The sequence below is a fragment of the Chelonoidis abingdonii genome, chromosome 14, assembly GCF_003597395.2.
Source record: "Chelonoidis abingdonii isolate Lonesome George chromosome 14, CheloAbing_2.0, whole genome shotgun sequence".
In the NCBI taxonomy this organism is placed as follows: domain Eukaryota; kingdom Metazoa; phylum Chordata; order Testudines; family Testudinidae; genus Chelonoidis; species Chelonoidis abingdonii.
The window spans coordinates 7680321-7704593 of NC_133782.1; the positions used below are offsets into that span (position 1 = coordinate 7680321).

At 42.7% G+C, this 24273-nt stretch overlaps 1 protein-coding gene across 2 annotated transcripts in view; it reads right to left on the bottom strand.

Annotated features, from left to right (window-relative positions):
- SLCO4A1 (solute carrier organic anion transporter family member 4A1) overlaps positions 1 to 23971 on the bottom strand; it is a 48430-nt gene extending 24459 nt beyond the window's left edge. The window contains exons 1-3 of one of the 2 annotated variants that reach the window (XM_032802288.2): positions 23816 to 23971; positions 22608 to 22727; positions 435 to 1362 (exon numbers count right to left, since the gene is read on the bottom strand). In XM_032802288.2, the coding sequence (XP_032658179.1) occupies positions 435 to 1227 (793 nt within the window). In that variant the 5' untranslated portion in view covers positions 1228 to 1362; positions 22608 to 22727; positions 23816 to 23971. Of the gene's footprint in view, positions 1 to 434; positions 1363 to 8426; positions 8514 to 22607; positions 22728 to 23815 lie in introns of those variants that run through there. The other variant, XM_075072226.1, reaches the window with a different exon arrangement.
- Between the last annotated feature and the right edge of the window lie 302 nt (positions 23972 to 24273).

The window sequence follows — 24273 nt, forward strand, 5'->3', positions numbered from 1 at the left end:
GGATCTTTATTATTATCAATGCCCTTCTCATGCTGTAGCGCTAAAAGGAGAAATGCGATCTTCAGGACAGCATGTTTTGGGGAAGGACAAAGAACCAGTGGATTGTGCTCTAAGTGTAGAAGCTGAGGTCAGACCTTATGCATGGGGGAGGATGAACCTGGAGATTTAAAGTAATGCATCTAGTTGCTGTAATATTCAGGCAACTCACAACATTCTTCCTGTCTGTAAAAGGGAAAACTCAAAATCTTCCAGCCTGTTGCTTCCCCTCTCCTATTTTCATCTCTTCTGATATTTGGAACAAATTACTTGGATTACCCTTGGCGAGCTTCTCCAGCACTTTACATTCTGGGTCAGCACAGATGCATTTGATTTCTCTTCAGCCAACATGACTGAAGAGAACAGAAGGCTCTTCCTCAGTAGGCTACTTGACTTACCGATATACACAGGGGAATAGTTAGACTTGACATTTTCATCTAAATAGGTCACTCCAAGAGTGTAGAGTGGTGTCGCTCCAATACCATGCAGGAACTGCCCGAGCATGAAGACAAATCTGTAGTTTGAGAGGATCGAGATGCTTTCCGCACATGGCATGCTCTGGTGGGAAGAGCATATGCCGGTCTCTTCTGAGAAGTGTACTTCAGACTGGCTAGTGGTGAAGTGTGGCAATGCAAAGACAATGGACCCGACTCCCATAATGAGCACCCCCCATCCCAGCCACCGTGGTTTATGCCCATTGCCCCCAAAGTAACTGACAAACATCAAGCAGACACATGCTGCTATGTCATAAGAGCTTGCAATCAGTCCGCTCTGGTAGCTGTGCAGGTCAAAGCGCCGTTCTATTGAGGTGATGACTGTATTAATGAAGCCATTCACTATCATCCCTTGCAAAAAAGAAGCCACACAGAGGAATAACAAAACGCCCTTAGGTGTGTTGAAGAACTGTAAACAAGCAGGCGTGAAAGCCCCCCACCCACACTCCAGTTTGTCTCCTTCGGAAGAGACAGATTTAACTCCTTTGTTGCTTTTCTTTTCGGATGCTGCACTGCAGAGAGGTTTCACACAAGAATCTGAAGGGCTGTTTATGTTAGAATGTAAAGTATCATTGCTCAGTGGTGTGATAAAAGGCTCCTTTAAGCTGTTCTCAACTGGACTGGATGCGCCGGGTACAGTTAAATTCTGGGGGGAATTGAATTCATTTTCTCCTGTCGAATTATAAGACATTTCCATCAATGGGCTTGTTTGCCTGTTTCTGGCTGAGGATCTTTTACACGATGCAGTGAAGATTTGGCTCCCTGTGTGTCGCAATTTGTGGTCAGTTGTAAGCAGGCAGAGGGTGAGTGTCAGGTTCTGGACCACTTCATTCTGTGACAAGAACATCAGAAGAAGTTAGTAAACATGACATGTCAAGTAGTTCACCGTTCTCACTGATTTCTGTACCAAAACTTCATTTCTGAACCAATTCTCCCTCCAAGTTTAGCAAATCACCCAAGCTGCAGTGAGAACTTCAGATTTACCCAAAGCCTAATCCTGCCAATGGATTGAAATGTGCAGAGTCACCTTGAAAAAGGAGTAAGAAAACCCACTGTACATTAAATAATAGTCACGGGCAACATAACGTTCTTACAAAAGCAAGGTGATTCTACGCTCATTGAGCAGCAATGTCTCCCTTTTCCCTTATTACTACAACAGTTTATGCTGAAAGTGTATCTCAGTGTGTCTCATGCCAGGAAATATTGGGACAAATTTTCTTCTCAGAAACACATGTGCAACTTCCATGGAATCTGAGGGCAGAATGCAGCTGCTAGTCATTCTGAAAATGTTCAGCACAGATGCTGCAATGTACACAACCAAACTCAGACCATGCCCAGCCTATTTGTCTGTTTTGTCCATCTGTTTTGTCCTGTCTGCCATGTACGTGGTGTGCTCCTTAGGTCAGAGACTGTCCTCCTTGTTACTCATCTGTACAGGACTGACCACAACAGGGCCCAGATCCTATCGTAGAGTCCCTAGGCACTGCAATAACAGAGATAATAAATAATGTTTATTATGACGCAAGACCTGACAGGTGGACCAGGCATAACAAACCACTCCCGCTCACAAAGTTGCAAGTATTACAGCTGCTCAGTGCTGTGGTATGCCAGACCTCTAAGGCAGTGCAGCAGGTGTACCATGACTTAAAGGCAAGTGTGCTGTCTCCCTGTAATGGTCCCTCGCCCTCCCACTCCGAAGGAGGCCACTCAGTCCGGTCCTGTCTGGCCAGGACCAGAGTCCACAGGTCTCTGTTGCTAGGCCATATAAGCACTAGCCCCAGGTGTCCCACTAATGACTAAAACACATGGCTGAAGTGAACAGGTATTACACTAGAACTGGCAGAAAGGGGACAATAGCAGATATCCTCAGTACAGTGGCTTAAGCAGTTGCAATCAGGGAGACGCTCTATTATAGCCCAACTAGGCAGCTGCTTAGGGCGGCAGATTTGAGTGGCATTGTGACCCCATGCACCGGGTTGCAATGCCATTCACTCACATTGGACAGGCGGCGGGGCCAAATATGCTGCCATAGGCCTATGAAGGGGGGTGTAGTCAGGCCGAGTGGCCTCCCTCCGAATGGGAGAGCAAGGGACCATTACATTTCCCTTGGAAGGCGGAGCCTAGATCACCCCATCCCCCTTGCCGGAAGTACAAGGGCGTGGCTGGAAGTATAAAAGGCAGGCCTTGCAGCACAGTTGGGGCAGAGCCTGCGGAGGTGAAGGACGCTCTGCTTGTTTTGCAGCATCCCAGAGGGAAGCCTATGCCTGCCTGTTCCTGATCCCCAGACACTGACGAGGACTGGCCCAGAGTGCCTACCGCCGTGTCCCTGAAAGAGCCAGAAGAGGCCTGGAGGTCACAGGTACCGAACCCCGGGGAGGCAGGAAGTGGCCCGAGGCAGCCACAGAGCAGCCGGCTGCAAAGCCCGGCGTGGCTCAGTCGGCGTGTTGTGGTTAGATCCCCACTGAAGCAGGTGCAGCTAATCCTACCCCTGCCAGGGCCCCGGGCTGGGACGCGGTGGAGTAGGGTGGGCCCGCGTCCCCCTGCCACTCCACCATAGGGTGGCTGACTCCTTACATTGCGCAGCGAAGCTCTAGCCCTGAAGGAGCCTCCCTTACCAGCACCTGTAGACTGTTTGCTTTGCTGGCTGCCTGAGCTCCACCCAGGCTAACGCCAGCCCTGATACACTGTTGTGTTGCTGGCTGCCTGAGCCTTCTCAAGCCCAGGCCCCAGCTCAGTTATAGACTCCGTTTAAAGGCTGACAGGCTAAGCCGCGCAAACCCAGGCTAAAGCCTGACTGTGACTATTGATTGCCCAGCCCTATTGTGGGCTCTTGGCTGTCCTGCGGACTCTGGTCCTGGCCAGACAGGACCGGACTGAGTGGGCTCCCTCCGAGTGGGAGAGCAAGGGACCATTACGGGGGGGCAGCACACTGAAGTTTTCCCTATGGGCACCAGATTGTCTTGAGCAGCCTATGGTTGCAATTTAAGGTAAAACAATAGTGGTTCCTATTTGGGCCCCTGGAAAGGATGGCAGTCCAATAATAGAGGGTTAGGGTTAGGTTTCCTCAGGCCTAGTGCCATATCTATTGAAAAGAAATATGGTTTCCAGCCAGTGCTGTATCTCATTGGGGCACCTCTGCAATGGCTCCGAATCACAGGGCAGGATTCTACTCAGTGCAAATCTGAATTAATTCCAGTGGCTGCAGTGGAATTACTTTAAGGACTTGTCCACTTGGGGACACTCGGGAAAATTAATCTGAAATAACTAAAGGTGTAACTTTAAAGTGGATTAGTTAAACTGCATTAAACGTCTGTGTGGGTTCATTCAGAATTACAGTGGCCTTACTTCAGTTTAGTTTGAACAGAGGTTTCGTGCAATTTTACCAATCCACTTTAAAGCCATATATTTAGTTAACTCAGATTAATTTTCCTCAGTGTCCCTTGTGTAGACAAGCCCTAAGTTTCTAACTAGGGTAAGTGAAATCAGCATCTGGCCCAAGTTGCTTACCCTTAATAGATAATGTACAGGAAAAGACCAGCGATGCAGCCAAGGCAGAGGGATTGCAAGGTAACAGTCAGCAAGCATCTGATCATTTCCACCATTTGTACTTGTTTTAATGTGTAAAGACAGTCACTCTTTAACCATCTCTGGGGAGAGGTGCAGAGGTGTGGCAGTGGAGGAAAGTCCTTTCCGAAGAAGTGAGTCTGAAGCGGAAGAGGGTATATCATTTGAATAGCTGTAAACTGCTGATCGCTGCAGTGGCCATAAAGCAACAGAGAAACAGCTTATCCTGTATCAGAGGGGTAGCCGTGTTAGTCTGGATCTGTAAAAGCAGTAGAGAATCCTGTGGCACCTTATAGACTAACAGACGTTTTGGAGCATGAGCTTTTGTGGGTGAATACCCACTTCATCGGATGCATGACATCCTGGTAATCAATGCAGATGTGACCTCAGCAAAACCCTGCTCTGTATTAAGAAACTTTTAACAACTGCTACATGAAACCATGAATTTCACATTGTAAAAGGTCCCACGTGCTCATTCTTGGATATTGTTTAATAACAGGTTGTAACTATCATGAGAACTTTCCACACTTGGATCAATTTTATTTCAGGCCCTGAGATCTATTTGCAATTATTCTGTGAAGTCCTCTCTATAGCTAATTAAACTGTACATGCCATTTTAAAGCCAGCCAGAGGGCACAGACAGCTGACTATAAACTGATTACTGATGAGGACTGCCTACTCTCAAAGAAATTCTTAGGCCGGGTACTCTTGGCGGCTCCAGTTTTCCCCCTAACTAGTTGTGCTATACACTGGCTGAACTAGAATATGTGGAGACAGTGAGGAGCCCCATTGAACACTGGTCTTAAATAAATTACAAAATAAGATCTTTGAATTGTTTAGTGCAGGATATTTTCAAAGCATCCATATTTCACATTCAATCCCTGCATATTGGGCTGTTGATGAACCTGTGACGTGCTGCCAACACTTGCATAAGAAGTTCCTATAAAAATGTTTCCTTTTAGACTGCAATAAACCTCATGTACCAACAGTGCCATGGGCTTGCAGAGAGCAGGGGTGAAGGAGAAGAAGAAACTGTTTGTTTGTTTTCCCTTTAAAACAAAAACACTTTCTGATCATCTTAACCCAAGGGGAAAGCAGCAGCACTCGGCAAACCAATTAGTACTAAACTGCATTTTGCTGGAAACACTTATAGATTATTTCTTTGTATCTATCTATCTATCTATCTATACTGAGTGCACCAGCTTGGTATAGATTCACCGCTCTGTGTGCCTGTATGAGTGAGAATTTGACATCCAGAAAACCAGTGGGACCAACTTGTGTGCAAAGTAGGAGTTTGTGGCTGCAGAGTACAGGTGCAAACACTGAGTGTGCAATTTTACACTGCCAAAACAAATGCTGACCTCGGAAAATTCAGGCCTATGGTGCTATGAGAGGTATGGACCTTATGCCAATATTATTAACTATTTCACTGCTGAGCATTTGAGGCTTGATCCTGCAAGTTGCTAGGCATGCCAGCCCCCAATCCTGTCTTCAGTAGTTCAACAACCCACACACTTAAATTTAAGTGTTTTTGGATCACAGGAGAAAGTGCCTAGCAATTTTCTGTACTGAGCAGTTTACCAGGAATGTCCCAACTACTGTGGGACTGTGCGTGGAGTGTGGATTTGTGCCAGATTAGAGAAAACCATTCTTTTTGTTTTCCCAGTTGAACTCCTTTCAACAGGCTCATAATCTAAGAATGTATTCACATTTCATGAGTCATTTTCACCGAGATAAAATTTGTATTCTTCAAGAACTGTCAGTTCTAAATCCTCAGGGCTACTGCTAGCATGTGCTAACACTGAAACTAACCATACACTTTGAAATATAAGTGCAGTGCCTAATTTAAAAAAAAGTATCATCATAAAACGATAATGTCATAAATATAAAGCTATCTGTGACTTTTTTTACCCAGTGGCCTTATTACTGCCATCACCCTTCATTTATTTTCACTTCTTTTAATACAGAACAAGCAGCAATAAATAAAAATGCATCATCAACATTCTGATCTACATTAAAGTAAAAACATGGCTACTGCTTTGAGAGAATCTAGGCTATACGCTAGAAAATATATTCAGATGACCATCTATACTATGCACCAGTTTCTTTACTGAAGTTTACTTTAGCATGAAGCCATAAAAAAATCAGTCTCCCAGAGTGTATCATTTTTGCAAGCTCATCTTTCTGGTATTCTGATTACACCTGCTCCTAATAATCTAAAGATAATAAACTCTTAAACTATGGATGTGTGTCGTGGTATACAAACTCCCCACCCTGGACAAGTAGGGGTTAAAGAACAGCTCTGGGCTCAGCCAGCCCTGCCTGCTACACCTGTAGGAAATGCTCCAAACGGGGAAGGAGTTAAAGGTGGAGGAACAGCTCAGCTGGGGGCAGACCAGAGAAGAAAGCAGACCTGAGCCCTGTAGCTCCAGCAGAGGAGAGCTGAGGGCAAGACAGAATCTCTCCACATGACAACTGCCCAAAGATCCCTCCCGGAGCAAAGGGAGCCCCTGCTGCTGAGACAGCTTGAAAGGGAAGCATTTCCCTCTGCCTCTCATAGGGACTCCGAGTTTTGTTCATTCCCCTCTATTTTGTTTCAATGACCTCAGCAGGGGAAAGCCCTAGGACACAGCTGGTCCAGGAGGGTGGGTAGGCCATACCGCTGAAGGAGGAAGTTGCTGCCCAAGAGATGTAGAGAGCTACACACAGCCGGCCGAAGCTGCCTTGTGGTGAGTGGACACCCTTCACTCCGCCTAAATGCAGATGGCAACTGTGGGACCATTGCGGGGGAGGGGAGGCCAGGCAGAAAGCAGCACGGGGAGGGCAGCCGTAAGCTGCCCAAGCTGTCAGATCACTCAGCCCTCAAAGAGCCTTGGGTTGGAGACTCGTGGTGTGGGAGGGCCCCAGGCTCCCTTACCAACACCCCCCTTGCAAATCATGGGCCTACGCCCTGACCACTAGGCAATGCTACCCTACTGTCCAGCCCCTGAGAGAGGACTGTCACAGGATGTTTTATCTGATTTTTTTCCCCACACAGAGAAACTTCATTATTTAAACTGTCAGCACTATCTGCCTTTGTAGTCATATTCTGACTGTCTCAATGTGCACCTACATGCCGCATGAAGGAAAACTGCACTGCTTGAATATAATTTCCAGCAAACCAATTTTAACTGAGGGAAGTAATTTAAAAATAGGGCCATATTAAGTAAGAGCAATTCGCTTCCATAGGGGAGTGCACCTCCTTCAGAGGACAGAATACAGCCTTTAGAAAAGAGAGCTTGATTTAACGACATACAATTCCTAATTGTCACTGTTTATAGCACCACATAAGTATCGCTTTTCACTGATCTCAATTTTTAATGACTCAGCTGATCATTTCCAGATTATTTTAAATACTTACAGATTACTTTGCATACTGATTACACTATCATTTACCCATCTTTTCAGAAAGATTACAGCCAAACTTTCTTGCTTGTAAATCTTCTTTTCTTGTAAACTTTCTGTACAGCCAAGCCTGAATGGTCAATTTCGCAAAAGCAGCAAAGCTGCAAAAGTATTTGGCTTGCATTTGATTATGAGATTAATAAAAGATCTCCCCATGCCCCACCCCCAAAAAAATATTTGGCATTATATCAATAGTGAAAATGACAAAGGTTTTCATTGGATTAGCATTGAATATAGCACAATAAGTCACAGGACCAATTAAAAACACCCTGGAACTCAGTTGCAGACCTCAGTTAGAGGAATGGCATCTGACATAATCCTATTTGCTGAAGTATGCCCAAGAACAGTTAATCTTCCTTTTTACTCTGTGGCGGTTGGACTTTTATAGGGTCCTACTATAGCAAATGACATCCTTTCAGAATTTATGCTTTCCCATCGGTGAAAGTGGCTTACGCTATGTGGGTAGACGCTGAAGTACCATAGTGTCGTAAGGAATATTTGCTTGAGTAACTGAATAAAAACCAAGCCCCTTCTTCAGGAGTGAGGAAGGCTCACTGATTCTGAACGCCCATCTATGACTCCCTGGTCCCATGGCTTTCTAGCAGCATCCATGACTCCAAATCATTTGCTTTCAGGCTAGATTGGCGAAAACACAGCCAGGTGGCTGAGAAGCTTGGTGGGTCAGACCAAGCCTCATAGCAACAGCAAAGCCTATCCCTGGGGGAGTAATGGCCTGTGGATCAACCAACCTGCAAAACCACCTACTGCTCCCTGCAGGCCTGCCCCTGCCTGGCTGTCAATTCACCTTCATGACAGCATGCTGAGAACTGATCTCTATAGCAACCCCTCCACTATGGATTCTGCACACCCATAGCCTCTCCCCCTGACCTGTTCTCTTGCATGTAGTAAAACTGTAGTTGTATTTGCTCCTGTGTGAGATAGAAATCTCCATTGCTGCAGGCTCCAAATAGATTAGTCAACAAATGTCTGAGTGGGAAATACGAAGCATAGAACAAACATTCATTGAGTATGTATAGCCCCAAAATATGGTTCATTAGAGTAATAGGTACTATACTGGTTTCAGTACTTCTCATACGGTGTATGAGTGATAGTCATTGTGTCCTGAACCAGTTAAAATGACTGATGACAAGATATGGTGCCCAACCTAAATTCTAAACCCAAACACCTCAGACTTTAGGAAAGTTCAGATCTAGACCCAAATTTTGCATCTCAGGCCCATCCATCACTCAAGAACAGGCTATATTCTTCTGGCCCCATCTGGTTAATTTATCTTAGTAACATGTATTAAATTTTTCATGGATTATTTAGGTTATGAGGATTATCCATATTATTTCTGTCACAGATAATAAACTCCATATGGATAAAGTATAATCCACTCATTGATTTATGAAAGGCAAAGCCTCTCAAGGAGTGTCACAAATCCATATGATGCTTCTGGGAACTGGCTTTTGTACTGAGAGTGCTGATTTAGTAAAAGATGGAAAAAAACAACATGTAGAATATACTGACTATATTGGGATCCTTCCCTGGTATGTGTGTCACACTGTAAATAATTTCACTACCCTAAAATGGCTAAGGGCCTGAGATCTTTTACTTTGTAATCAGTCCAGGAAACATTGAGTAAGAGCGGGCCTCAAGAAAATATATGCCATTTAATAATTGCAAGGTAATAGTCTATTTCAGATAAACTCCTCCCTTTCCCATCCAGTTTGATAAAGGCTCACTGTGGTTCATTGGGGCTGTGCAAGTGTGATAAGGGCAAAATTTGGCCCTCTACATGAATGTAATTTACTCCATTCCAAGGCCAGATGATCAGCCTAAGAGCTATCTATGGCACCACTTGAGGAGCAGGGACTACTCAACGCATGTAAGACTAGTAGGATCTGATCTTAAATGATCACTTCAGCAAGGCTCTATACTAAAACAAAATATTATTAATAAAGAAAGCTTAGCACTTACAGAGCACTTTGCACTTTTTCAATGCATTTTGCCATCATTAACACATTTATGTAATAACACTATTTTCTCACATAATATATTTTGATGGGGTTCAATTGGTTATTTGATAACACGTTGAAGATGAATCAACTCAGATTTTCAGTGTATTTATTTATTTCACTTTATCCGTGCAACTATAACAGTGCTTGTGCACGGATCTAGGTGTCTTAGACTCTAACAACACACAGCTTCAAGTCAAGGAAGAGATTTAACAGCATAACTTTCATTCTGGCAGAGAAAACATTACTCAAACATAAAAGTTTGGCCTTCTGTAATATAATACCCAAGCCTCTCTCATTAATACCATTCCTTTTTTAATGCCTTTCTCCCCAAAAGTTTGAGCAAATATATGGAAAAGTGTGTGCTCAGTTGTTGTGCTCACCATCCTGTACAGTAATGGTGCTCAGATGTGGCCAGTTGGATGTCGAGTGAGTGCACATTTACTGAAGCAAGATAATTGCCCATGCAAAATTAGGCACTCCAGTGCACATGGACTTTTGTGCACATGCATTTCTGAGAAAGAGTTAAGTATTATTGTTTTCAAGCAGTTATGTTCTTTAATCATATCTAGATAAGTTCACTGGTCAGAATAAAATTGCAGCATAAACCTTTCAAAATCAGCTTTTCCAAACTGTTGTCACAGTGTAACTGTGAATATCTCCTTTTTTAAAGAGAGGGGGAAGTATATTAATCACAATGTGGAACATACTGTGGCTGACATTTTAATGCCAACTACTATATCTCTCACTTCTGTACCCTCTCTATATATTCATTAACCAAAGTAGAAACCTGACTCCAAAAACTGTGCCAACATTTTAAAAAAAACCCACGGATTAGCAGAAAATAGATAAATCTCTCTCTCTTGCTCTGAAAGTACGCATCTATTCAGTAGACACATCAAACCTCAAAAGAGTAGTAAAAAGGACTCTAGCATTGTTTTCCACACTTTTCATTTTTGAAAAACTTCATCATTAGTGAAACGAAATATCATTACCAGGCATAATCTTTGCAGATCATCTACAAACGTCAGTTTAATCCAGGTAGCTACCGTAGCAACAACTAATAAAGAACTACAGTCTTCTTCAAATTCTTTGTGAATAAGACTTTTTTGTACAAGTAACAATTTATTAGCCATCTCCTGTAGGGCCCAGTCCTGGAGTAAGATCGGGCCCCTGAATGCTGTGGCTTGACAAGCCTGGCTCATTAAATTGCATTAGTGGCTTAGGCAAAAGTTATTACTGTTTTGTCCATAGAGTGGGCATATTAGAGCCATGCATAGGGACTCACCTGATGGAAGCAGAATATTGGGATAAAGTCTATTTATTTTTTATTTTTGCTGGATACTTAATGTTATGTGTCTTTAACAAGATTCAGATAAAAGCAAACTTACAAACTGTCATTCCCACTAGGTTACATATTTTCAAATCTTTAACCTCTATTGCTTTCCTCCAGGGCAGCAAAGTTTCACACTGATAAGAAATGATTAAATTCCAGTGTCTATCTTGGAATCCACTTTCCCTTTTAAAAAAGAAAGATAACAATATTAGAGAGGAAAGGTCAGAAATACGTTCACCGCGAAAGCATTCAGCAAATTTGTTCGCTTTATTAATTGTTCAAAAATACATGGCCAGACTTTTCTAGTACTTCCACTGGTTTTATACTATCTTGCTACTGTTGCATTTGACTTCAGTGGAGTGACTCATTTATGCTGGTGTCACTGAATCATGCCCAGTGGGTTCTACAAATTACAATTATCGCTAGCTCAGAAGAAAGCTAATTGTGAGATGGTCCAAGATTTTTTTTTATATAAATCTCTTTTAAATGTGGGACCTAATCAAATGTTAAATTACAGGCTGGGGTCGGCGACTTTAAATCCACTGATATAAAATTAATTAAGCCATGCATCAAAAGAGAAGGCTGGAGATGGCAGGGATCCAAGTCCTTCTTGAATCCAAGATTATCCAGGAACAGCTCATTAGTGATCTTTAGAAACACTGGTATTTTCAGTATGTGTAAACTGGACACAAATTAGGACTATAAGCGGAACTGGACATTGTGTCCAGGTCTGCCAATATTTTTCTATAGCTGACAACAGAATCATGCTCTGTCTTCTTCCTTTACATTAATTTTCCCCCTCTATTGTTATTATTTGATACTGTGGTCCTCAGTACATGCAGCAAAGTCAGGATTTATGTACTTTGGGACCGCCACAGTTTCCTCCAAGTTTTGGCCGCTGGCTGCCTGGGAAATGTGGTCAGCATTCAACCCTTCATCACATTCTTTCACTCCCACTTCTTGGGCTGTCACCAGCTGCACAAGCTCCCTCCCAGCATTGTCTAGAATGTGCACCTTTCGGAAGATGGAGGAGACAATCTTAGCAAGCAGGGAGGCCCTAGTTTTGAAACGCTTATGTGAGCAAAACACCCATTGTCTTTAATTGATGATAATACATAGGATGCTGATAGTGGTTTTTCAACATGCTTTAGAAAGGTGGGGAAGTGTTATTACCTCATTTTACAGAGAAGGAAACCAAGGCATGGAGAGGTTCAGTGTCCTGCTCAAAGTTACACAGCAAGACAGTGACTGAGCCAGGGATGGAACTCAATCTCCATTCCTGTAACAAACTTCGTGTGGCTGGACTTCTGTGCCCATGTGAAACATCAGTGGAGGTCTGCTCACATCCAGTCCATTGCAAGATCAGGGACCAAGTCTCTTGGCTCTCAAGCTGGAGTCCATTGCCTCTGCATGATTGGCCTTGCAGGAGCAACAATCATGTATAATTATACACATGGATCTATTAGTAGCTATGGAACGGCTAACCACAGTGTGAGAAATTTACCCCGTGCCTAAAAACCCTATGTTAAGTCATATTTAATTGTTCTAAGTAGGCTGAATTTCACCCCATATCAACAGAAAGCCATAGCAGATGATTAAAGCATTTTAAGTACTAGATTACGTAGAGCCAAGATTCCAAATTCAACCAAGAAATAAGATGGACATTTTTAGCAGAAATGACAATTAACCTTTGGAACAGACTACCAAGGGCTATGATGAACTCTCTATTGCTTAGAATTTTTAAATCAAGACTAGATGACTTTCTAAAAGAAATACTCCAGTTCAACCACAAGTTGTTGGGCTAGACTTCGGAATCACTGCAAAGCTTATGGCCTGAGTTATGTAGATCAGATGATCGGATTGCAGGGTTCTTCAGGTCTATCTCGCTTCCAAACAGCGCTGGAAGGGTGTGATCTTTACATGCCATAAAGGCTCCAGCGTAACAAGGTACACAAGGAGTGGCTGTCCAGCTGAAACAGTCGTGCTTTGCTTAAATCAGTTCCTTAAAAGTATTTTAACATTGTTTTTACTGTAAGTACACTGCTTCCCAAACAATGTGCAGAAAAGAAAAGAAAGAGTTTCTTCTTGCATCACTCTCTTCTTGACTCTCCCCAAAAGCAAACTAAATATAAGTTTTATGATTCTTCTTCTTACATGAAATACTATGTCAGCTTTTGGCTAATTTGAATACTGCGGTCTTGCTGCACAACACCACATTATTACATTAGCCAGAATTCTGCATCCTGAAAAAGCCCCTACATATTGCATAATTGTACTATTACATAGGCTTTTGAGAGGACCCAAAATTCCCATCTCCAAATGCAAATATCAGAACCCCAGGTTGCATCCACAGCTGCAGCAGTTGGCCAAGGACACTAGGAACTCCATTCTGCCGAGCTAGGGATGAAAGTTGTGACAGAGTAGCACTGAGTCAGCAACAGGGGCTACTGAGCATGACATTTGGGTGGTCACAATACCAGAGGGTGAAGTAGAGTAAAGAGAGGAATGGGATGACAAGAACAGTGTGGCCAATAGATATCATGAGACACTGAGCAGCGGGTCAGGAACAATATGGTTTTCGGTCAGTGGCTGGCCTCAGGGCTGCCTCAGCTGTAGGCTTCTACTGTGGCTCTGGACTGGAAGCAGGAGACACTGAAAATCCCAAGTGTGCTCTCTATGCATTCATTGGGTTGCACACAGGCACTCTGACTTGGCCGCACGCTGTCTTCATCCCCCTGCATGCCCGTTTCTCCCTCTGCTTGCTGCCCTTTCTTAACGGATGGTCGTCTGAGTCTAAATTAATAAAAATCAGACCATCGGTTTTGTAGCAGAACTCCCCTTTGATTTCAAAGAAGAAAGCAGATAGCACATTATGACCCTGTGTTGTTAAACCGGTCCAAGAAATTAAAATTCACATAAACCAGTGACCCTATACAAATACAGATCCATGATTTAAACAAACAAACAAACACAAACAAACAACTTTATTCCAAGGGCTAGAACACTGGCTTAAAAGATATAAGCTCAGAAGGCGTGTAAACCTCCCTGCTTCTCAGAGGGCATTTTCAAGTCACGGAGCCATTGATCAGCTCTGTGATTCGTTCCCATGGCCAGCCAGCAAATTGCTGCCAAATGGTATTTCTTCCAGAGATAGAGGAAGTAACGAGTGTATAATGTTTTCATTGTCAAAGCAAAACATCTGCTGGAATTCAGAGTGGTTTGTTGTCCGTGTGTGGCAGTGAGAAAGCCTACGTTCACAGTCTCCACTCTCTCTCACACATGGGAAATTACAGTATTACACAGCAGCTGTTGGAGGATACGTTTACTTGGAAATCTGAAATCTGTCTTTAAAGGATTCTTGCCTTCCATGAAACAATTGTGTGATTTTCATTCATGATTCGAGAACATTTTATTGTTGTCCACAAAGGGCCGTGTATCTTGCCAGTCCCCTTAGCCTTTAGAATGTTAAAGGAGATGAATACAATGGAAGAAATCCTGCCCTTCAATTATGAACAATGGATGGGTGTAACGGAGGGCAAAATTTGGTCTACTCGCCTTTTCCCTAACAAACTATGGGTCTGATTCTGCCACCCTTACTCACCTTGAGTAGGATTTATTCACACAAGAAGTCCAATCAAGGTCAATGCAACTTCTCACAGTAAGTAAATAAGACTCAAGGAAGAAAGAATCTGGCCCCCTATGTGATGGAGTGTGAGAAAAACTTGCACTTAAAAAACTGCATTGATTAAAAAAAAATTAAGGTGGAGATATTCAAAGCTGCCTAGTGAACACGGGTGCCTAATTCACATTCATTGTAATTTAGATTTTTTAGGTAGCTTTGAAAATCTCCTAAAATACTTCTTCCAATGTTTTCCCTCAGGTTTTAGGAAAAAAAAGCCCAACCAAATGAGTCACACTCTGCTCTTGGTTACCCTAATGTCAAAGGAGTTATTCTGGATCAGCACGGGTGTAACTAGAATCAGAATCTGGCTTCAAGGAGCCAGATCCTTAGTCCAGAGTAAATCTACTTCAGCAGCACAAAGAGGATGTAAAACTGCCTTCAGGAGGCTGCTAGGGATTCCCTTGTTATAGGGGAATCCCCTGATAGCATAAAAGGCCATGCCATCCACTCCACCCTCATTCATCTAGGGCAGGGGTAGGTAACCTATGGCACACATGCCAAAGGCAGCACACGAGCTGATTTTCAGTGGCACTCACACTGCCTGGGTCCTGGCCACCGGTCCAGGGCTCTGCATTTTAATTTAATTTTAAATGAAGCTTCTTAAACATTTTAAAAACCTTCTTTACTTTACAGACAACAATAGTTTAGTTATATATTATAGACTTATAGAAAGAGACCTTCTAAAAAGGTTAAAATGTATTCCTGGCACGCGAAACTTAAATTAGAGTGAATAAATGAAGACTCGGCACAGCACTTCTGAAAGGTTGCCAACCCCTGATCTAGGGGATGTATTGCAGTGCTAGGCATGGAAAGAATGCGCTATGCGTTAGCAGTTCTAGACCAGCAGAATGGACATTCCAGCTGATATGAGTTAGAGCAACCCTGCACCTGCTCTAACTTGCACCAGGAATCAGGGTTGAGTCCATGGTCTCTATGTGGCCCCCAAAATGGAAGAAATTTTAAAACAACAATTTAGAATATCTTAATGTTTTAAATTTAGACTTGAGGTGGTTTTCTGGGAAGGGTATATGTAGGAACAGAAAAGGGAAGCACTTTTGGGAACCCTTATATTTCTTTATCAGGTGCTATGATCATTTATCAGACCTCTATAGTTTGTATTTATTTTTCTATATCCTTGACAACTAGCAAAATAAAAGCCCTATCTCATTGCCAGAGTGTGTCCCGAGAGACGTATTTCACAAAGGTGAAATTGTATCTCTGGAAATATAGAAAAATACTTTTGCTAGAAATTTCTTGAGACAGACCATAACAAATCCTTGTGTATCTCCTTTGAAAAAACAATATATGGTCTTCTCAACATGTACAATTACCTCCTACCTCCTCTAAAATCAATTTAAAAAACCCGTTAAGTGTTACACGTTTCCATTTCTTCTTAGACCTGTTATCATTCAGAAGAAACTGTATTCAGTTCCCTCAGTTTGCCATTCTGCAAGTTTGCATGGTAAAAAGTTGTTCATGTCACATATAAAATATACATTATATTTTAAAATTAGGGGACAAGTCATCCCTGGGATAGTTCTATGTAAATCAGTGGCATTACACAAAGGACGGAACTGACCTAACGTGTTTAATTACAATGGGAATTTCAAAGACTAATCTAGATGCTTGCCATTTCACTGAAAAGTAAAACACAATCGAATTAGAATAAAAAGGATGTTTTGCACGTATATTGCGCTCCAGCTATGGATCACAATCATTTTCATTTATTAAACCCCTGAGAGACAGCTAAATATAATGACATTACTTTTTGACACCAGCAACATGGAAATCTTGTGAAAAAGGTTAGCTAGCCTCTGTCCAAACAGAGGTTTAACATCAGAAAAACTTTTCTGTGTAAATATTAAACATTTTGCTTAAACAGTCCACCTATTTACCTCTCTGTCTTAGGTATTCCCAATGCAGTGGCCACTGTAGCAACTAAGGGCATGGGGCAAACCTCATTGAAGTCGATTACAGACCTTCCATTGACTTCAGCGTTCTTTGAATCAGTTCTTATGTCAAATCAGTACATTTCCTATCATGATTGCCAAAGTAGGATGGACATGTTTGGTTGGGAGTCATAATGGGATGGAGTCTATGACTCCTAGGACGTCATTGTTTCATATGGTGATGAATATGGTAAAGACTGAATATCATGGCCAGCTAGTACCTCTTCAGTGGCCTGCATGACAGAGTTGGGGATGTGGGGTTGCTCCATCTAATTTATAATGGACAGATGTCCATATCTAGAAACCATCATAACAATGGGTCTGATCCAATATCCTTCCGTGAACACTAATGAGCATTGGATTAGGCCCAATATGGTAGTTGAGGTACATTGGCAGGGCAATGTATGGAGCTTTGAATTGTCATTGCTTTTGCACATCTCAAGCTGAAGATAAAGGACTTAAGACCCAGATCCTCACAGGCATTTATTTGCCTAATACCCTTTGAAATCAGTGGAAGTTAGGAGCCTAAATATCTTTGAGGATCTGGGTCTAAGATTCTGATGCTGTCACTCCAGCATCTTTCACAGGCTCTAAATTCACTAAGGCCAGAATGGAGCTATGACAATTTATGTCACCTGAGCATTTGGCTCTAAATTGCCTTAATAACAACAAGAACAACAACAAATAGGAAAGAGAAAGTATTTCAAAGATATTAAAGGAGCACACGACAGGCCTGGTCCTATTACCATTGAAATAAAAATCAAAACTCCAACTGACTTCAAAGGCTGTCACCCTGAAATGCCTGCTAGGTGGGAATTTGTAACTAGCACAGAGCGTGGTTTTTCAGACCCACCTTAAAGTAACAGCACTGGAAGGACATGATCTTACATACCGTAAAGGCTGCAGAGGCATCAGGCTATCAAGGGGGAGACAGCATTAAAAGGGGAACTTTTCCTTTGATATCACACTCTATTTGGCTAACCACCAAGCCTGCAACAAACTAAATACAAGCAATGTGATTCTTTGGATTAGAACAAATACAGCGTCAGCTCTTCGCTAAATATTTGCATAGCAGGATCTTACTATGCATTACTATATTATTATATTAACCAGAATTTTGCATGATGGAAAAACTCTCTCACTGCATAATAATCTTACTCCACACCTCACTGACAGGAAGATGGCGTAGTGGTTAAGGAACAAACTGGAAAAGTCAATATTCTATTAACGCTACCCCAGTGTGGTCTGTTCATGCTACTGAAACAGAATTCAAATACAGTGCCCAAATACTCAGTTTGTATTCCTAGAGTAACTGTGCCTGTATAATAGGGACTCAGTCTCGCAGGGGTCTGGAGGAGGTCTTGTGAGAGAGCGAGAGGCTGCTGAACACGGGGCTTTGTTACTCATAATCAACGTGGATAAAAATCAATGATTGAAAAAAAAATCAAAAAAATGGTATTTTTTTTTTATAAAATGCTTTTTGAAGAAAAAACATATCTAAAGATACATTATAGCTCAAAGATATCTCATCATGGAATAGAGATTATAAATTCTAATTCTATAGTATGAGACAATATATTCATGTCATGTTTAAGAAAAGTTTTGTAAATGAGTTCCAATAGTTCATGGATTAGGGACTCAATCTTATGGGGTTCTAGGGGCGTCTGTATAGATTATTTAGCTTAATCTTTCTATCTACCCAATGAGACTCAGTGTTCAGTCTAGAAGATACCATCAGAGATGTTTAGTTTTGCAGTTCTCAAACTGTGGATTTGTGTCTCCAGAGATAACATGCTTGTTAACAGCAAAAATGTTTTAAAATAAATAAATAAATGATATATAAAGGTGAGAAATAACAGACCTCAACCCTATTGTCCCTCTTCAAATGTGTGTACACAGAGTCAATCCCTTACCTCTCTCTAAAAGTACAAAGTTTCAAAAAGTTCAGTGAACAGAAGATTGTTGGGGACGAAATTCTCTCACGAGAAGGGAAAACCTATAATGGCAGCAGGCCATAAAAGAGACCAAGTTTGGGTCTCATCCATCTCCTCTATCTCTGAGTTGTGAAGAATATGCATTAAGGTTATAACAACCAACAAGAATGCACTTTTATGTAGAAATCCATGATTAAATCGAGTCTTCTTGACCAGTGATTTAAATGAAATCCACCTTGCTCATAATAAAAGTGAAGTAAACAAAGGAGAGTGATCACTGCCACGTGTTGGCTTGACAAGAAGAGTATTATCATCCGAGATCATTCTAAAGTGCTATGCCATCCACTCCACCCTCATTCATCTAGGGGACGTGTTGGGGTGGATTAGGCATGGGAAGAGTGCCCTGTGTTCTAGCAATCATTCTGATTGATTTATGGTGCTGCGGTAGTGCCTAGCGGCCCCAACCACACACCAGGGTCCCATCATGCTAGGTGAGGTACACACACATAATAAAAAGACAGAGCTTGCCTTGGTGTGTTTGGAATCTAAGATCACGCAGCACTGAGTAGTTGGATGCTAATTTCTTTGCACCCTGGTGTGCTTTTCCATCAGTGACTGACTCCCCACACTGTCTCTGCTAAATGTCTCTGCTAAATACAGCTCTGAAGTAGTAGCAACTACTCCTGGTTGGCAGTAGAAGAGGTTGAAAATCCTAGCTGCTACGCACGTAAACTGAACTCATGGGATTGCACTCACCCTCTTTGCCACGGTCACCCTATGAACCAGATTCTCTTCTGCTGTAAATCACTGTAGCTCTAGTGACATCAAAGAAGCTTCTTTATGTCACATCAACTGAAGATCCAGCCTTTCATCTAAACCTTCCCTCCCCAGCATGTCCACTCCCCTGCCCCAATCACCAGCTCTCATTTCAGAGCACACACAGGTGTCAACTCGGGTTGCTGAGCTCATTGTCCTACACTACATGGAAGCCTCTCTGCAATTCTGAGGGCTGAGCCCTGGGTATACGTATACATTCACTGCATGCATCGCAGCACCATGTTTTGTCAAAACCCCAGACACATTCTTCCATTCCCATTATTGCTGATTACCAAGATCTATGCAGTATATATACAGGGCTCACTTGTATCCCTTTCTGCTCAAGTGATTCTGCACAGTAAAGGGTTTGTTTTTTTTAACATAAATTCATGTCCAACACTGCAATGCATACACCAGGAAACAAGGTATGAAAAAAGCTGAGGATCATGTTGGGACATCCCCATGCCTGGGTGAAAATGAACAATCTGTACAAAGGTGATAATGGCAGTGCTTAACCTACCTCACCGGAAGTAGTGTGGAGCTCACTTTGCTAATGCTAAATGCCACTGAGATCTCAGGAATGCAAAACATGATATGAATATAATTATGATTAATAATATCCCAACAAATAGACTAGCCTTGCAAAGTATAGCTGGAAACATGGTTTGGCAGCTGCTGCACTGTGATCACTGCTTATCACACTGAAATAGCATTTCCCCCACCTGTTGTCTCTCATCTTATAGTTAGATTGGAAGTTCTTTGGAGCAGGGAGCATCTTTTGTTCTGGTGTTTGTACAGCCCCTAGCACAGTGACATACTGAGTCTTGATAGGGACCCCTAAGCAAAAAGACAACAATACACCTCGTAATTGATGTGGGTCAAAAATATCAGAAGACAACATCTTAGTGAAAATAGGGCCTTATTTTGAAAATCCAGTGAGGTTTTTTTGTGGAAAATTATCAACATTTTTCTTTTTCTTGTGAAAAACATGCTTTTTAATTTTTTTTTCCATTTTTAAAATAAAAAATGTGATTGAAATGCATTTAATTTTGTTTTCAGTAAATTACAAAAAACTGAAACATTTCAAGAATGTTTTCAATAAAAATGGAGGAGGGGATTTTGATTTGCAAAACATTCTGAAAACATTGAAAAACAGATCAAATGAAAACAACCTCAATTTTTTTTTTTTTTTTGTCCCATGAGAAAAGGTTTTTCTTGTATGACCAGCCCTAATAACAACAGATTTTGTCCCTTTCCATTGGGAAAATTACAAAGACTGAGACTGGGAACTCCATGGGATTCAGCTCAGGGAGTTCACAGTCAATTATATACTTGAAGAGAAGGGTATTGGGTGAAGTGAAATGGGCAGGTGTCGTGGCCTCCACTTCCAATGGATTCTGATGCTCCAAGACAGAGGAAGGCAGAGCAGAGTGTAATGATGTGTCTGCATAGAAGGCTGGCCCCAATTTTCCCCTGGCAGTGTAGTTTTTTTGTGGCAATCGCAACTGGAGAGGGGCCAAGAAGGAATTAAAGCCACTGAAACAGCATTAATTTTCAATCAGGTATCTACTCAGGTTTCTGTGGGATCAGCCAGGGATGTCACTGCATAGAGAAGCTGGTCCACTATTCCACTCCCTCCTTCCTCCATCAGCTTTAAAATCCCATCAAGCCACATCCTTGCATGCCCCTTCAGGAGTCTACACGCTCCCAAGAAGGGACGGTGCCGTGAAGTTTTCTATTTATGCCCACAAAGACAACCACTGGATTGGCATCCCCTCTGCCCAGGGAAGAAAAGCAAATGATCCAATTCAAGCTCATCATAAAAATGGTGCTGTGCTCTGATTGACAAAGTACAACAAGATAAAGATAAAGAAAGAGTAAAATGCATTACTATCGTTATTTTATTATTAACTATACTTATTGTTTACTTAAAATTTGGAACATTTCAATGGTACCTTGCGATACCATTGCACTGATAAAAATATTGCTTAAAAAAAATCACGGAAAACATCATGGAAATTGAAAAATGTCAAGATTTTGGACAACTTTCTTTCGTTGGAATTTTTTTGGAAAGAAAAAGAAGGCATTTTCACGTTACAAAACGTTATTCAAAAAAGTCAACAACCTATATGAAAATTATTTATTATTATTATTACAATAAGATAAAAGCCTTCACCACTGCACTAGAGTATTTCTACTTTCTAAGAGATCATATCATTTGATTAACACCAAGCTCAAAGCATGACGACGTGTCAGTACAACATGCATTGTGCCTGAGTTGCCTGCTACTGGATCAGCCCATGTATGAGGCAGTAAAATGTTCTGTGCTGCTCATAATGGTGTGAGTTGAAAGGTGACCCCGAGTGAGCCATTACCTCCCATATATTACTGGGCAATCCGCAATAATGCTAAAGGAAATAGAGAAAAGGGTGCGTAACATTTGAATGTGGTTTGAGTGACCTATTGTAGATCTGAAAGTTTCCAAGTGCGGCAGTGATCATTCATGTTCTGGATTTTTTGCTTATGCCACAGGATTAAATTTAGAACCAGATGCTGCTCTCACTTACACCAGTGTTAATCTGGAACTGAACTAAGGTCTGGTCTACACCTAAAGATTAGATCGACCTAGCTACCTCGCTCAGGGATGTGAAAAATCTCATTCCCTGTGCAACATGGTTAAGTTGACCTAGCCCCACACTGTAGATGCACCTATGTTGAAGGAAGAATTCTCCTATCAGCTATCACCTCTCGAAGAGGAAGATTAATACACCTATGGAAACCCCCTTCTGTCGAGGCAGGGCACATCTACACTGCAGCACAACAGCGATTTAGCCGCAGTGCCGTAGGTGTGCCACTATGGTATAGACATACCCTGATTTACTCCAGTGTAACAGAAATCAGGATCTGCCCCTTTATGAGCAAGATTTTAATGTATCTGGGTTAACTCCATTGGACTCCACACAATTACTCCAAATGTACACTGGTCTAAGCAAGAGCAGGATCTGGCCCTCTATGGGAAGCATTTCAGTTTAATTTGATCATTAACTCCAGCGGGGGAGGGGATGGGCAGGAACTGCAGAGTATAGAGGGAGACTCATTTCCTGACAGAGGCGCAGGCAGGCGATTGCCTTGTGGCAGCAGCAGGTGCATGACCGAGAATAACCCGACAGAGTGCTGGAGCACACGCAAATCTCCCTTCCTTGCCTCAATTAAATAAGCCATTAGACACCTCCATCTCCAGCCCCTCCTCCTCTATCCTCTTGTCTCCTGGAAAAACTGCTCAGAAGCCCCAGCCCTCCCCAGGGCCCAGGGCCTGGGCTGAGTGTACACTTACCACATGGACTGCTGCAGGAGGAACAATGCTGCACCACGCTACAGAAGCAGGCAGTTTTCAGAGCATGTGGCTGCAGTGCTGCATCTCCCACATACCCTCACCCAGCTTCAGTGAAGGTTTCTGAGGAGAGGTGAATAAGGTCACCCAGCTTAACATTAATTCAGATCACCATCCCACATCTTTGCCCCCCAAGCAGAACCCAAAACTGCCCCATCAGCATGCAGGCCAGCGGCAAAATGAAAAGAAGCAGAGCTTAAAAGACCAACACATGCCTATCGGCAGCCTCTTCCCTCCTGTTCTATTCCCCCAAAATACCCACAGCCAATGATCATAAATTATAACAAAATACTGCTGCGGAGGGGGGGATCCCCTGCTGTCTCTTTCATAACATGTCCTCTTCCTCCCTTGAGGTCTCAGCCCATTCCATGTGCTTTGTGCTCCCTCCCAGACACATGCAAAATTGAGCTATTTAGTGACCAAAACAAAAACCAATAAACACCAAACAAGCCAGGATTTCACCCAAATTGTGCGGCCTGATCATTCTGCTATAAAAACAGGGAGGGAGGTAATGTGACATCAAGCCCTCATTCATTTGGTCTTTTTACTACAACTTTGTCAGCCACCCCAGTTCCCTAGCCACGTTAATACATTATTTATATCTACATGATTTAAACGGGGTGTCTAGGCCGTGCCGATGCTGGCTGGCTGGCTGTATCCCCAGAGCTAAGTGCTAGGGCCCCACGATCCTGTGGAGTAACTGCTGCGCATAACCCGACAATCAGAACACATAGCTCCCATTCATTCTGCACTGCTGCTCTTGGTCAGCCACTGAACACAGAATAAATATAAACTCATCCATGCTTAGTCCATATCTCTCCCCAGCCTGTATTTCCTGCCAGCCCTTAGCTGCCATCCTATTTCTCTAAGGCTGCCCACCTTGACCATTTACCCCCCGCCCCCCCCGAGAACTGAAAATAATATTCAGCAGAACAGATGCTCAGAGCTCTGAGTTTTGCAATAAACCTCAGCACAAAAGGGACCTAGATGAAAACAGGAAAGTCTAATCTGGATCTCTATAATCATTATTCCATAGTCACTATATAGATAATTTATTACCTTACAATCTATTACACTGTCTCTCTGCATTATTCCATACACACAGTACTGGCTACCCCATTCTCCCCACCCAGCCAGCCATCCACATCTACCTCCTCCTGGCCTCTGGCAGCTGCTCTCTCCTTCTGTGCATGAGTTTCTATTTCTCCCTCCCTCCTTCCCCATTCAGTACCATCTGGAGGCCCGGCTACTAGAAATGATTGATGAAGAGCCAAACCAATCCAGGCGGATTTAAGGTGGTGGCCTTATCCCAGCTGGACCAATAGAAGCGCATCCCCAGCTCAGGGTGACTTTAAAATCGAAAGTAGCAGCCAGAGAGGGAGGGAGAGAGAGAGAGAGAAAAAAAAAAGACGAGCCGAGCCAAACCTCCAGGGGTGGGGTAGGGGTAGGGGCTAGGCTGGGGGCTTGTGACTGCCTGGGAGATCCCTGCAGTGAGGTGGGTGAGCAGGGGTGGGGTGCGGTTACCCTGGGGCGAGGAAGATGGGGAAGGGAAGAAGAAAAGGGAGAAGGAAGAGAGGAGGGGGAAGGGGAAGAGAAAGTTGGTGAAGGG